General features: G+C 41.5%; 3 protein-coding genes across 6 annotated transcripts in view; 2 read left to right on the top strand and 1 right to left on the bottom strand.

Annotated features, from left to right (window-relative positions):
- Positions 1 to 524: 524 nt before the first annotated feature.
- On the top strand, positions 525 to 4,369 carry cyp2u1 (cytochrome P450, family 2, subfamily U, polypeptide 1). Of its 2 annotated transcripts, none has more exons than XM_026303055.2 (5): positions 525 to 1,049; positions 1,685 to 2,335; positions 2,981 to 3,142; positions 3,341 to 3,444; positions 3,541 to 4,369. In XM_026303055.2, exons 1-5 carry the CDS (start codon positions 647 to 649, stop codon positions 3,589 to 3,591), a joined length of 1,371 nt encoding a protein of 456 aa, XP_026158840.1. In that variant the 5' UTR covers positions 525 to 646; the 3' UTR covers positions 3,592 to 4,369. The 2 variants fall into 2 exon arrangements, with proteins under 2 accessions (XP_026158840.1, XP_026158839.1); XM_026303054.1 differs by having other exon boundaries at positions 3,277 to 3,444.
- Positions 4,370 to 5,472: 1,103 nt separating this feature from the next.
- hadh (hydroxyacyl-CoA dehydrogenase) lies at positions 5,473 to 9,272 on the top strand. The gene is made up of 8 exons (XM_026304475.2): positions 5,473 to 5,695; positions 6,471 to 6,599; positions 6,685 to 6,842; positions 6,999 to 7,125; positions 7,485 to 7,574; positions 7,661 to 7,733; positions 7,963 to 8,079; positions 8,166 to 9,272. The coding sequence occupies exons 1-8, from the start codon at positions 5,579 to 5,581 to the stop codon at positions 8,282 to 8,284; spliced, it is 930 nt and encodes a 309-aa protein (XP_026160260.1). The 5' UTR covers positions 5,473 to 5,578; the 3' UTR covers positions 8,285 to 9,272.
- Positions 9,273 to 9,624: 352 nt separating this feature from the next.
- Positions 9,625 to 15,194, bottom strand: part of lef1 (lymphoid enhancer-binding factor 1) — a 39,565-nt gene continuing 33,995 nt past the window's right edge. For 2 of the 3 annotated variants that reach the window (XM_026304407.1, XM_026304409.1), the window contains exon 11: positions 9,625 to 10,420. The gene's annotated coding sequence lies outside the window, so the exon portion shown is untranslated. Of the gene's footprint in view, positions 10,421 to 10,794; positions 11,857 to 15,194 lie in introns of those variants that run through there. The other variant, XM_026304408.2, reaches the window with a different exon arrangement.

The raw sequence follows: 15,194 nt of genomic DNA, 5'->3' as shown, positions 1-15,194 counted from the left end.
GTATTAAAATTGAACCATAATGCCTTTGTGTTTTTTATTTAAATAAAATAATTACATCTTTTCAGACAATTTTAATTTCTCATTAGCCACAAGATAAATAATTCTAAAATAATTTCTATGATAAATTAAAGCCTAATTTATCTCCTAATCTCCTAAACTACATGCTGATATATTGTCCACATTTAGGAGTGGAATGGGTAGTACAGCATACATACTTTTTGCCAGTACAGGTTTTTATAAGGGCAGCACAGTAACTTGGTGGTTAGCACTGTTGCCTCACACCAAGAAGATTCTTGGTTCAAAACATACAGGAGAGTATAAAGTAGAACGGGGAAAAAGAAGCGCTGTGATTGGCTGAAAAACAACCGCTGGGTCCAAAGAATCCCGCCTCCAGTTGAACGGAATTCCCATAGAAACCGTCAAAAGGCCGACCAATCACAGCAGACCTCGGCTCTGTCAGCCAATAGTACGCCAGTAACGGAGGCCGTGCTGTTGTTATTAAACAGGAAGCGCGTCGGCTGGAACATGCGATACTTGTGTTATTTCGTTGTATGGACATATGACCCTACGGGAACTTTACGATTAACCCTGAAAATGGGTTAGTATCTTCAACTCACTGATTTCAGTTTATTTCATCACTGCCGCCATGTTTCCACTGTCGTGGCTGAAGCATCTGAGCGGCTCAGTACTGTCTCTGATAGTATTCCTACTGATGTATTACTTAGTCAGGTATTACCGGAAACCACCGGACCTCGCCAATATCCCCCCAGGGCCGAAGCCGTGGCCCATAGTCGGCAACATCGGCGGCTTTTTAATCCCTTCTTTCATCCGGAGGAGGTTTGGACAGAGACCAGGGCACGACAGCGCTATAGCTATTTTAACAAGACTAGCCAGTGTTTATGGCGACGTGTACAGCCTGTTTGTAGGGAGTCAGCTGGTCGTTGTGCTGAATGGATATGAAGCAGTGAAAGACGCTCTATCTAACCATCCCGAGGTGTTCTCTGACAGGCCCGATGTTCCTGCTGTCTCCATCATCACTAAACGCAAAGGTAAGAGACGGATCGCACCAAAGGTTTTAAAGGGCTAAACCCTAATTTCCGTGACAGGTAAAGCCATGAACACACAGAAACATGCTCACTTTCCTTTTTATTAAGTAGGAAATCAGCAATAAATGAGAAAAATTTAAAAAAAAAAAAAAAAATCTCAGTCTAATTCTAAGGTGTGTTTTCTCAGGTGTACCTTAATACAACACTGACCTATGCCCTATGCACGTTGAAAGAGTAATTATTATGCATTACATTGCTGTGACTTTATTTTGTTTGTTTGTGTTGGTAAGGTTTATAGAAAATGTGAGGCAGCTAGAAAACCCTTAATCAGCAACAGGACATTTATGAAACTTCAGTGTTTTTGAATTTGTGGAAATGTATACTGGTTTGTCATGTGATCTTCCTGGTTATCATTGCTTTGAGTAGTGTGTTATCAGCCCATATGGGTGCCATATAAAGCAAGGCACAAAAAATAAATAGATAAATCCAAAAAAACACACAAACACAATTTAAGCATAATAATGGCCAATAGTAAATACTTGTTGTATTAAAAGATTAAATATAAATACAGATGACCTACATGTTATCCTTGTGAATGATCCGAACAGTAAGTCCTTTTTGGTTTACTTGAACTTTAGGAATAGTTTTTGCACCTTATGGGTCGATATGGAGACAGCAGCGCAAGTTCTGCCACACGACACTCAGAAACTTCGGCCTGGGGAAGTTGAGTTTGGAGCCGTGTATCCTGCAAGACCTTGCTACCATCAAAACAGAACTGCTACGACTGAATGAAGAGTCTGGTGGCGCTGGCATGGACCTGGCCCCGCTGATCAGCAACAGCGTTTCAAATGTCATCTGCTCACTAATACTGGGTCAACGTTTCCATCATGAGGACCGCGAGTTCCGCACGTTGCTGGACCTGATGGTGCGTGGGCTGGAAATCTGCATTAACAGCCCTGCAGTCCTCATCAACATCTTTCCACTGCTGTACCATTTGCCTTTTGGAGCCTTCAAAGAGTTGAGGAAGGTGGAAAAAGACATTACAGTCTTTCTGAAGAGAATTATTGCAAAGCACCGGGAAACATTAGATCCAGAAAACCCAAGGGATCTTGCAGATATGTACATGATAAAGATATTGGCCCAGCAAGCTGCTGGAGAGCAGAACAGCAGCTTCACAGAAGATTATCTTTTTTATATAATTGGTGATCTCTTCATCGCTGGCACTGACACCACCACTAATTCAGTTTTATGGATTCTTCTCTACATGGTCTCATACCCTGATATCCAAGGTAAATGGCGCAGCAGAACATTCATTCTAGCACCCTGTGTTTTTTTAGGACAGACCTGACCACAGTGATACTTACCTAAAATATCTACAACCCGGTTCTGTCTGATCTGATAAAGGTATAAAGGAGTAAATTAATTATATTACTTGAGCCAACATTGGGTGATTTTTTTTTTTTTTTTTTTAAATGGGTTTTTTTTGCATCACAATCATTTTCATAATATAAATACACTTTCAGAATTCTTAGTTAAGGTACTGATTGGTGAAATTTATGTTGTACAACCAAATGTGAAATGTTTAACAGACCTTTTTTTTTTTTTTTTTTTTTTTTTTTTTACAAAAATGGAAAACTCATCTAAGAAAAAAAGGAATTGGAAATCATCTGCAGAAACCCACAACTGAAATACTTCCCTGTTTGATCATCAAAATGGCTTATTCATACATTTAACTACTTCTCCAACTGTTCCACAACCACAGTCATTAACATGTCATAAGATGCATTTTACATCTGCATTTCAGTACTTTGAACATATTTTGACTGGCTTAAGGTGTGTCATAAAACCAAAGTGCATTTTTCTTTTGTTGAAATGAGGATTTCAGCAATCATAATGTGCTTAATGTTGCTTTCCTCTTACTATTTGGATATCAGACAAGGTCCAGGCCGAGATTGATAAAGTAGTGGGCAAACATCGGGTCCCATCTCTGACTGATAAGAGCAGTTTGCCTTTTACTGAAGCCACAATCATGGAGGTGCAGAGACTGACTGTAGTGGTTCCTCTAGGTATTCCTCACATGGCATCAGAGACAACAGGTAACCTTAAACAGCACCAGTAAATCCTCTGTTAATCCTCAGCCATTGAGATTTGTCAAGAACATGAAAAATCTGCATCAGCTGCAACCTCTGATTTGCTGAGGTGATGCAATGTGTGTTTTTCTTGTTTTTAGAGTTCAGAGGTTACACTATTCCCAAAGGCACAGTTATTTTCCCCAACCTGTGGTCTGTCCATAGAGATCCCACTGTGTGGGATGATCCAGACAGTTTCAACCCAGCCCGCTTCTTGGATGACGAGGGAAAGTTGCTCAGGAAAGAGTTCTTCATACCATTTGGGATTGGTATGTTATTTATTATTCTTATGGAATAAATAACTGAAATGCTGATCTAGAAATTCATTTTAATTGTAAGTGTACTGTGCTCTAATTATACTTCAGGTCGCAGAGTGTGCATGGGTGAACAGCTGGCGAAGATGGAGCTCTTTTTGACAGTTACTAGTTTACTGCAGGCCTTTAAATTCAGACTTCCTGAGGGAAAACCACCGCCGCCGCTGCATGGACGATTTGGCCTGACACTGGCGCCCTTCCCATTCACTGTCTGTGTGAGTGCACGTACTTAAAACAGTTGTAGACTTTGAACAGATTTTCTTAATCTTGAAAAAACATCTGAGATGTTGGTAAAGGGCATGTGGAGGGAGTGTATAAACTGTGCTATTTTAAGTGAATATAAGCTAATTTGCTTATGGTGGCATATTAAATTTATTAATATATTTTTTAAAATATATATTCAAACAATAATTTAATGCATAACATTTCAAAAACAATGACAAATACCATCAGAAATTGCCACAAGTTAAATTGTGATCTTATACCAGGGACTCAGTTTACAATGATATGAACAGCTGCAAATACTCTCATTTAAGAAACTGGAACCAGAAAATGTTTTATATATTTAGTTGATAATCAAGTAATAATTAAAGTATGTTATTATTGTTCTGTTGATTTTTTTCGGTTAATCAGGTAATGAACTAATGTCAACAGCATATGCCTTCTGTTTTGAAAGATACCTGCTGATTATCTGTCTTGCTACTTAATAATTTTATTCTTTAATGATCAAAATCTGACCAGATAATGACCTTTATAAGGATATTAGAGAAAAATATTTTATTTTCCTGTTGAAGAGAGTTTAAAATGTATTTCTAAACAGAATTCATGTATGATTGACTGGCAACCTGTAAATAAAAACAGACTGTATTAATAATATTGATTTCAACTTACAGTATCTTGGCTCATTAATGTGTAGTTTCTGTTTATTGCTCATTTAAGTAGTTTAGTTGTAAATTGTTTGCATTTTTTGGATTGGATCATTTATTCTTAAATCAGAAGAGTGGAAGAATTTTTTAGGTCTATGTTATGGACTTTTACTGAATATGTATTGTCTACACCCACTTATTCCTATTTAGGGGGCTCACTTGTCTGCAGCTGTCATCTGAAGGCTGGAGTGGACTGACAACAATTTCCAGACCTAAGAAAGTTAGTTCAGTTGGCAGTTTTTAAATACAGATGCAGCTCTAAGGTGTTTCTTGGTGCTTTTCAGGTTAAACACAGGTGTTAGTTTAGTTTATATGTATAAATAACATGACCCCTCTGATACACTGTGCAGTGTATATAAATATCCATCCATGTTCTATACCCGCTTATTCCTTAACCAGGGTCACTGGGATCTGCTGGAGCCTGGATCGCAGCTCTCTTTCAGGTGGAAGGCAGGGGTACAGCCTGGACAGGTCACCAGTCCATCACAGGGCCACATAGAGACAAACAACCTCACACTCACACTCACTCCTATGGGCAATTTAGAGTCACCAATCAACCTGACATACATGTTTTTGGACTGTGGGAGGGAACCAGAGTACCTGGATATAAACCCATGCAAGGACAGGGAGAACATGCAAACTCCACACAGAAAGGTGGTTTGCGAACCCAGGACCTTCGTGCTGTGAGGCAACAGTGCTAACCACTCATCCACCATGCTGCCTGTATATAAATATTATATTTAAATAAGATGAAAATATGAGTTTCAGAAATGTTGATAGATAGATAGATAGATAATTATTCATCCCCGTGAGGAAAATTCAGATTGTCCAGCAGCTCTTATATTTTACTTTTATACAGAAATAAGAGCAAAAAAAAATTAATAATTACTAAGTTGAAGTGAAATATCTGTGCTGATATTTATAAAAGATGAAGTGTTTTGGAATAAACATTAAATCTCGATTCTGCGCATGCCCGGTTCACCTTGCACGCGTCTCATATCTGTGTGAAAGGTCGTGGAAGCGGCTGCATGATCACGTGACCGCCGACCTTTCCTCTCCATTTCCTCCGTGTCCCGGATCTGTTTCTGTCCTGAAGTCGTGGAGCTGCAGGTCGACACACAAACACAGACACATACACACAGACACAGATACATACACACACCATGGCGTTTGTTACTCACTACGTCCGCAGAGGTTTCTCGTCTTCGGCCGTCAGGAGCGTCGTTATTAAGAATGTAACGATCATCGGTGGAGGACTGATGGGCGCAGGGATCGCTCAGGTGAGTGACGACTCGGTTTGACATCCAGCTGAGGCTCTGACATGGAAATCACACCCCGCGTGTAACGCTGTGATAACTGTTTAACTGTTTTTTGTCCTGACGTCTGTTCAAACGTACAAAGCGTGTTACACTGACGTTAAACACGCAAACACTACTACCGAAAAATGGAATGAAGAAGAAGAAATGGGTAAAAACATAATCATTTGAGAAGTCGAACCAGTCACTATTTGATATTTTTACTTAAAATAACTCGTTTTTTTTTTTTAAAAAGTACACAAAATACAAGCATCTAAACGTTTTAAATGCGTGAAAACTACTGCGCAGTACTGTAACGTTATGTTTTAATAAAACAACCTGCCTTAAACCTCACAAAATAAAAGCCGGTAGTTGTACTTCAACATCTCCCTGATTGTTAATGCTTGTCTTACTATTCATTAAACGTAGTTGTGTTGTTTTGTGACGTGAAACGTCGCACACTGAGGATTCAACTTTGCACTGTAGGAACTTTAGTAGGTACAAATATTGCCACAAGGTGTCGCTGTCCATATTTAGTTTATCATCAGGCACTGGATCTTTTCCAGTTATATACTATTGTACATGTACACACTCTGACAATACACAAGTTAACACATTGTACTTTGTACATCCAATACAAACAAATGTATATCCTTCACAGGTTTGTGTAGTTATTTTTTGGTTTCACTGATCACAATGAGTTTCTCCTCTACTTCTTGCTGTATTTGAAGTGATCTTGAACTAAGGTCTCTCTGAAAAGGTTGCTGCATCGACTGGACACTCAGTGACACTTGTTGACACGTCTGACGACATCCTGAAAAAGTCTGTCAAGGGAATTGAAGGGAGCGTTAAAAGAGTGGTCAAGAAGAAGTTTGCTGATAAGCCAGAGGTGAGAGGCAGTAGATCACCAAAACAAAGTAAACTGATCAGCGAAATGTGTGCGGTTAATAAATAATGTGCTTGTTTTTCCTCAGGCAGGAGAGGAGTTAATCCAGAAGGTTCTGCAGAATGTGTCAACCTCGACAGATGCCGGACTTGCAGTTCGGGGCTCGGACCTTGTGGTGGAGGCCATTGTGGAAAATCTAAAAATCAAGCAGGATCTTTTTGCTACGCTTGACAAACTGGCACCAGCGTAAGCACTTTACTCTTTCTTTACGTGATTGGCCACAGGAGTTAGATTAGACTGTGGCATATTAAATGTAAGGCGTGTATCTGTTTGTATCATTAACTGTAGTCTGTACTGTGCATTACTCACTGACCATCTGTTTTTCTGCACCTCGTGTTTCAGACACACCATTTTTGCCAGCAACACATCCTCCCTGTCTGTCTCTGACATCGCCAGCTCCACCAGCAGGCTGGACAGATTCGGTGGCCTTCACTTCTTCAACCCAGTCCCTATGATGAAGCTCGTAGAGGTGGGGACCTGACAACCTAGTAATCCAAATGATCAGACATGTTGAAAAAAAAGAAATGTAGTCCCAGGCGATTTAAACATTACTGCTAAAGGTACATTCATTTCTATTTTACATCAACATAAAATATTGATTTGACCTGGTTGTTGTATTCTTCTCTGCTTAGTGCTTAAATTCTTCTGTGATATTTGCCACAATAACTTCCCATACGGTAGTTTTGTTGGTTCTAGGGTGTTCTCATCAGCAACACCCATTTGAGATTTGGGTGATATTCTTAATCATTTCGGTAAACTATGTTTTATAGGCGTCTTTATGACAGTAACTGTACGAATTGAATTTGCTGAAGTTATAATCTTCTAAAGGTCATCGGAACCTCAGCAACGAGTCAAGAGACGTTCGATTCCCTTATGAGCTTCAGCAAAGTGCTTGGAAAAACACCAGTGTCCTGCAAGGTGAGATTTACTATCATCATAGTTGCAGTGTCTTGCAAAATATATCAAACAGCCCATTCAGCAGTATCCACAATCTCTGTACTCAGGATACACCAGGTTTCATTGTAAACCGCCTACTTGTTCCTTACACAATGGAGGCCATCCGGTTGCATGAGAGAGGTTTGTATACCTGCATGACCAACAGTTATTTCAAGAGTAAAACTTTTCATGGTGAATTGGGATCATTCAAATCTAATCCCTTGAGAAAAATAAAGTATAAACAATTTTAGAAGAATCTTGGCAAATACTGGAGCTTTTATTTTACACGTCTTAATGTTTCTTTCTACTTTCATAGCTTTTGATTAATTTCTTTGTTTACTGATGTTTGCTTTCTTTTTTTTTCACTAAGGTCATGCATCCAAAGAGGACATTGACATTGCAATGAAACTTGGTGCTGGATATCCCATGGGCCCATTTGAGCTGTCAGACTACGTGGGACTAGACACAATAAAGTTCATCATGGATGGTGGGTAAAACTATGTGGAAAATCTAGGTGTGCATGTGACTTTGAACGAACTGATACAGCGTGAAATCCTTGTTGCGTGTTTTTAGGCTGGAGTGCAATGGATCCTGACAACCCACTGTTTGCCCAGAGTGAATTGCTGAACAAGCTGGTTGCAGAAGGCAAATATGGCAAAAAGACAGGAGAAGGATTCTACAAGTACAAGTAATTATGTGTTGCAAGTTTAGTGTGGAGAGGTGTCACTGTGAAACAGATCTGATGTTGAGAAAATAAGCCACCCAAAAAGGACTTATAATAAATGGCAATAGGAAAGTAGTCAATTAAACTGATCTGAATGGACAAAATGAATCACTTGTAAGTGCCTTTATAAAGTGTTACACTGTATGTTTGGGCTTATTGCTTTTTTCTAGTGTCCTGTTAACCCAACAGGAACACAAGATGGAGCTGTTTGACTTGAGATAGGGACAATTCAGATTTGTCTATTAATAGACTATTTCTTTGATCTTGGTGCTTTCATTGAAAATGTTTATTTCAAAAATGTAATTGTTACCTGGAAAAAAAAAAAAAAGTCAGTTTCTATCCACGTTCACACACATCTCACCTGCGAAATTGACTTGTTACCCAATCGAACGGGTTTTTGTACTCAGGTGAAAGTTTTCTCTCTTCATTATCGTTGCAATAATATTGTATAAATGTAGCCTCAAGCATTGTGTGCTTTTGGACTTTTAATTGCTTGTCAGTTTTTGAAGTTCTGTCCAATGATACATTATAATCTCCAAGAATGACACACAGTCGGTTACATCTGGCACTTCTAGCTCTGGTCTCTCCACCACACAAGTGATCAAATGAGCCAATGGTGCTTTTTTTTATTTTTCTTTAAAAAAAACAAAACAAACAAAAACATGTTGAAACAGTTCAGTTATAACCACCTGGGAAGCAAAATGCTATACCAAGATGACAGTGATAATAAAAAAAGGAATTCATCAAGTAATACTAAAATAGAGCATTAAAATCAAAATGCTACAGAGATGCTTGCATGGGATAAACAACATGGCTAACCACACTATGAGCTACCAGAGAGAAAAGACAAAGGTCCATTGCAATAAAAGAAAGACTGCCAAGTGCTGGGGTAAATATATATATCTGCTTCATTTGTCATGTTTTAGAACAATAAAATATAGGCCTCTGAGCTATCACTCTTGCCTTTGTCCTAATGTTGCCTGCAAAAATACCAAGAAAATTGACATATCCTGACAGTTTTAAAAAGTACACATACTGAGCATTATTTTACATCTGAGCAAGACGCGAGGTCACTATTTGTTACAAATAGTTATCAAAAGAAGCCTTAAGTTCAATTTTCTGCAAGATGCTTCAACAAGAAAAATGGCTTTCCTGTGTCCAAAGCTTATTTTCATATAGACCACTATATATATATAAAAAAAAAAATTAAAAAAAAAAAAAAAAAAAAAAAATCACTAAAATATACACCGAGAAATTGAAACAAGGGTTCAAGATAAAAAAAAAAAAAAAAAAAACAAAAACAAAAAAAAAGGCATTCAAAATGAAATTGAGTCTAAATGAAAAGCAAATAAAATTGTTGATCCTTTTTTTGCACCAACTGGTCAGCAACAAACTAAAATGGCATCTTGAGGACGTTTCTTAGACAAGATGAGATCCCTCCATCTTCCTTAGTGCAGTGTAAAAAGAGGTGTTTGGTCAGTCGGGCGAAACCCCAAATGGTCTCAAAAATCCAGTGAAAGGGAGGGAGAGAGAGATGGGGGAAGATATTGAGGGAGTGAATGTCAGTCTAATGAACTATACAATGGAACAGATGTGACAAATAACTTACAATAACTTAGAAATGGTGTTTTGAGTGTTTGGGCAGTGCAGGGGAGAACTTTGTGCACACATCAAAATTGTTGTTTTTCAGTACAGTGCCTTGGATTGCAGTAAAGCTGATTTGCAAAGGAAACTGACAAAACACAAAGTTCAAATTGATGTTTTTTGGGGGGGTTTCAGTGAGAGGATGTGGTTGTGTGTTAGTGCTCCTATTAATCGTGATTGTCTTGTTTAGTTCAGTGTCTACAGCAGGCGCCTTCAGGAAGGGAGTAGAGTCAATCAGTGAAGTGTTTTGGTGATGGTGGTGGTGGCATGTGAATGTGTTTAAGGAAAAAGGAGTAGGGTTAGGTGGGGTATGATGGGAGGGAGGGGGTCCTCTGAGAACTGGAGGCCTCAGGTTGGAGATTTAAGGGTCTTTGTGGAATCTAACAGGCCTCCATCTCTAGCAGAGGGCCTGTAGCTGCTGCCTTTGCTTTGCATGTGGAGAAATTGTTCCGTTTTCCTCCTGGGAAGAAAAAAAAAAAAAAAAAAGTCAAGAACAAAAGATCAGTCAGGCAGACTAACTAGGAAGTAAGTGAATCTGTATACAAAGGGAAAAAACTTTGATTTTTCTCATCAGCAAAGGGGAAAAAAATTTGAAACTCATCAACAACCCACACCAAAACACTGGTCACATTCACGTCACACAAACCAAAACCAGACGCATCAAAATGACTCAGAATGACTCAAAAAGTGTCTCACCATGCAAGCATTCCTCCCTCATTTCAGGGAGGGACAAATTATCTGTCATTACTAGCTATCGAATCAATCATTAGTGTTTTGTTCTTAGTGATACAGCTGATGAATGAAAGCGTTGAGCCAAGTGCTGAACGGCAGAGAAGTTATAGGTCAGTGACAGGATGTGGGCCGGCCTGGCTTTGATCTAGTCTAACATGGGGGTTGCCATGACCCAGCTGGCAGGGTTACACTCTTCTTTGCCCTCCCCTGACTGACTCATTCCTCCTCTCACTCTCTCTAGGCCAACACTCAAATATGTAGCTTCTGTTTGACATTTATGTTGCCACTGCAGGTGGGTGATGGGAAAGCAAGGTAAGGAAATATTCTCTGCATAGGAGTATCACCACATTGACCTAGTTGGTTAAAACAAGTTGAGTTAGTGAACTATGAGGGTGATTATTTGATCCAATGCGTTTCAGATGATGGTTGGTGCTGCAGTGCAAAAAAAAGAAAAAGGTTACCTGACTGTTCCATCCGCTTCACGGAACTCTAATGAAAACGGCCCCTTTCTCTGACGGGAAAATTGTTCGTCAAGCAGCAAAAGTGTTCTTTTCCCTCTCGTGATGCGGCCTTGAGCTAACATAACAACGTTAACTTCAGTTATTGACAAGCCAAGGAGAGTTATTTTAGACCTGAGTAGCATCAAATAGAATCTGTGATCAAAGTGGAGAGGCAGAGACCGAGGTGGATAGATGCCTCCTGCGACTAAAAAGATGGATGTTTTGTGAAGACAAAAAAAGGAAAAGAAATGGTATTAGTTTGCTTCTCCCTTGTGGCAAAGCCAAGAGTGTGTTTTTGTAGGAAAGAAGTCAGCTGAGCCCTGCTGCTCGCTGCATCTTAAGTACACGTACACACATCACACCAACCCTGCAAACTGCCCTACCACATGTGGATAAAAGGGAACAGGACAGAGGCCACCTTTCCAGAAGAGAGCTGACCCTGAGCTGCACAGAGCAGAAACTGAAAGCAACACTCTGCTTGGAGAGAGAGAGAGCCCCTGTCGCTTTTATTTACCTCTGCTTGCCCTCCCTCTTTTCATCCCAGGATCTCAAAGTGGGCCCGCACGCCCGGCACTGCACCCTACTTCCTGGGGAGCATTTTTCCTTCCCCCACCACAGACATGAAAAGCGCTGGTCTTCCTGCCTGGAGAAGAGGCCTGAGGGGCTGCGGGCAAGAAGAATGAGTTTGTGCATGTGTGCGCAAGTTTCAAAAAAAGGGCTGGTGGTAACAGCAGACTGTGCTTGCATGGTAGTTGGCTGTGAGGGGGGGGGGGGCACCAAGCCAGCATTTCACAAGGTCCAGCCGACACAAACACTGGGATTCAGGAGCAACTTGACCCCTCCTCTCCTCTCGCCTCACCTCCCTCCATCTCCTCCTCCCTCTACATTAGTGCTCAGGAATGCCGGCTGGACTTTTTTTTTTTGCAGGAAATGAAACGCTTCTCTGTTCAGAGGGCTGGTGAGGTTTCGTCCCCCCTTCTCTCTCCCCCAATTCCTTTCCCTCTACAGGAGGGAGGGAGGGGGGATAAAGTTGGACAAGCTCTCGCCTAGCTTTTGAAGTGTGGGAGGTTAAGATAACTGGCACAGCCTCGCGTCTCAATCGCCGCTTTCACCTCCCCGGCCAAATCAAAGCGCCCACAGCTGGGACCCGCCCGCCCGCCCGCCCGCCTTATACCTCCCCAACCTCCAAACCCACCGACCCACCCACTGCCTTAGCTTTCTCCCCCTGCTCCTTCCATACACGGAGCTCTGGGGTTTCTTTTGGTGCCATTAAGAAGGAAAACACAACCGACAAATTACTCTAAAATAAGCCAAGTGGAGAGAGGTGTCTCCAGCATAGGCTGAGAGTCAGACTTTACCATTGCAGCAGAGGAGAGACTTGGAGGAGAAAAGAGAGGAACAGACTCAAGAGCTGAGAGATATAGAGCAATGCAAGTAAGGGAAGACGTGTCTGAAAAGATTATTTCTGTTTCTAATAACTTGGGTCCTATTTTGAGAGTGTTGGTCTCATTTTGAAATCAGTCCCAATATCAATTTACTGACCGAGAGAGAGAGAGAGAGAGAGAATGGTGCTCTCATCAAAAAGACTGACAGTGCAACCAACAGTAGAAATTCTTCTACTGTTATAGGTTCTAGGAAATGTCTACACATTTAGATAAGAGTCTGGCAGTGACCCTGGCAGGGTTCACACAGCTGACACTTTTTTCAAAGCCACCTCCTCTCTATAAAACTGTGGCAATGCTGCTCTTAAAGACACAAGGGAAAAATAAAACAGTCAGGGCAATAAAAAAAAAAAAGCACCTGGAAGAGAAGGCGATGATTCAAACGAAATGCTCTACACTGTCAGCACTTTCTTCAACATAAAAGAAAGAACCTTTGAAATTTTTAACCTCCAATCAAAAGGCAGGCTCAGGGGATGTATCTTTTCCACACGGGCTATCAGAAACTAACAAGAGTGTCAGGAGGGGCTGAAACTGAAAGCGTGAAAAAGAGGAAAGATAGTGGTTGTGTCAAGTATTGGAGAGAAGGGAAGAGTTGGGTTTGGTTGTGGTCCAAAGGAGAAAGGGGAGGGATAGTCACCAAAACCCCAAACCCCAAGCGTTTGTGGGTTAAACTATGGTGGGTGGGGGTGATGTGGGAGGAGGGTGGAGGTGTTTGCCCACATCTGAGGCGACATCGCTGGAGGCCCAGGCAGCTCCAGCAAGTCTCGCTGTGCGCCCCTACGCAGCTCAGTCTGAGCCCCTGCAGGCCGTCGGTAGGGAAGGGAGGTGGCGGCACATTCAAAGTGCCTGCACAATGACTGTTCCCTCTGGGGGGGGGGGGTTCACTTAAAAGGCCTGCACTGCTGCTCATATTGACCATCAGGAGAAAAGAAGGAAAAAGGGACTATAGAAATACAAATGAGTGAAAGAGGGAAAAGATGCTGAAGCTGAGGTTTTGTCTTCTGAAAAATGGCCAGACTGATTAGAGTGATTTAAATAAACACCACTTCCTTCAGCTGCCTGGTCTTCTTCCTGTCTGTGCCCCCATGTTACCTGGGACCCTTTCATTCAGGGATGAGCATCTCACAAGGGGAGCATTTTATAAGGTCACATATCTCCGCCTCTTCCGAAAAGGGCTGCAGCTCGTCAAGGCCCCACAGAGGTGAGGCTGAAGGGGAGGTGGAGGGGAACAGAGAGAGAGAACAAGAGGAAGTGGAGAAGACATCACAACGCCAAAAGACTAGACCCCCATACTGTTACTGCAGCTGCCCAAACCACAACACAATAGGCCCATGACTCAATCAAAACAAATTTCAAGCCCCAGTCTAAACAATGGGAGCACAACAGCTACATTTTCTCACATGTAAACACTAAAAGGAGGCTACATCCCCTCTTAATGTTTCTCTTGCAAAAGCGCCAAACAAGGTTTGCCTGTCGACAATAAAACAACTTTGGATTTGCACTTCCAAGCTCAAACCACATACAGACACTTAAATTACACTGAGTTTGACATACTGCCACCCTCTGGATGTTCATGTACTAAGTGCTGAGTGGGTCGTTTTCTTCACAGAGTAGGCTTTGTGGAGGTCAGGGGAGTGGGTGAACAGGAGGACTGTGGGGGTGAACGTTTCCGATTCCATTTCCTACCCACAGTAACATTAGCCAGGGCGTCGCTCTGATTTAAGCCCAAATCGCTCTCCTCCACCTTCCACCCATAACAGATTTTTTTTCTCTTTTTTGTAAAGAAGTAGTTTTAAAAACATCCTCTCATCTCCTGTGCACAGCTCAGTCAGACCCAGCATCAGTTTTGCGAACGGGTTTCCTTCCCCAATTATCCCAGGTCTCTAATAAGGCGGGGTATGGATTCACTAGGCTGTGCCACAGTGGCCCTAGAGGCTCAGTGCCAAATTGAAACGAGTTGGGAAATTGAGGCAGACGCTGAATCTTTCTTAATTGCAGTCAGTGTGTGTGGGTGGCTGCTCAGACGTGTGTGAGGCAGAAATGCGCACAGAGTGATGAGGGTCAGACACAGGGAGAAGATGAGAAGCAACAAATAGAGAGGAAAAAGGGGAAAGAAATGAGCGTTGGAGACTGAAAGATGAGTGGCAGCTGAGTGAGATTGGGTAAACTCAGAACTCTTGAGAATGAGGGATTTTCTTCTGGCCCTTTTCTTGCCCTGCCTTTCCCCGAACACGCTCACTCCCTCCCCTCTCCTCTTCTTCACTCCTCGCTCATCAAAGTCTTGACAGCTGACTTCTGGCTGCACACATCAGAGAGAACAGAGCTGGGGCACGACCGATACAGAGGGAGGAGGGAGAGAGAGTAGCGACCAAAGCTCCTGCTTGAACAACACTTTCTTTCATGTTTATAGACCCAAACATGTGGTAAGAAAATGAGCATTGATACACTTACTAGACATTAAGGATTCAGTAATAAAAAGCCAAAAAATCTTGGATCACATGACTAAATTACAACTTTTTGCACAAGCATGTGTAAACTGACTTGTAAAGACATCCATTTT

This window comes from Mastacembelus armatus, chromosome 1, assembly GCF_900324485.2.
Source record: "Mastacembelus armatus chromosome 1, fMasArm1.2, whole genome shotgun sequence".
Classification (NCBI taxonomy): Eukaryota; Metazoa; Chordata; class Actinopteri; order Synbranchiformes; family Mastacembelidae; genus Mastacembelus; species Mastacembelus armatus.
Note: the sequence above shows the minus strand (reverse complement) of the source record. Positions and strands in the feature narration are given on the sequence as shown.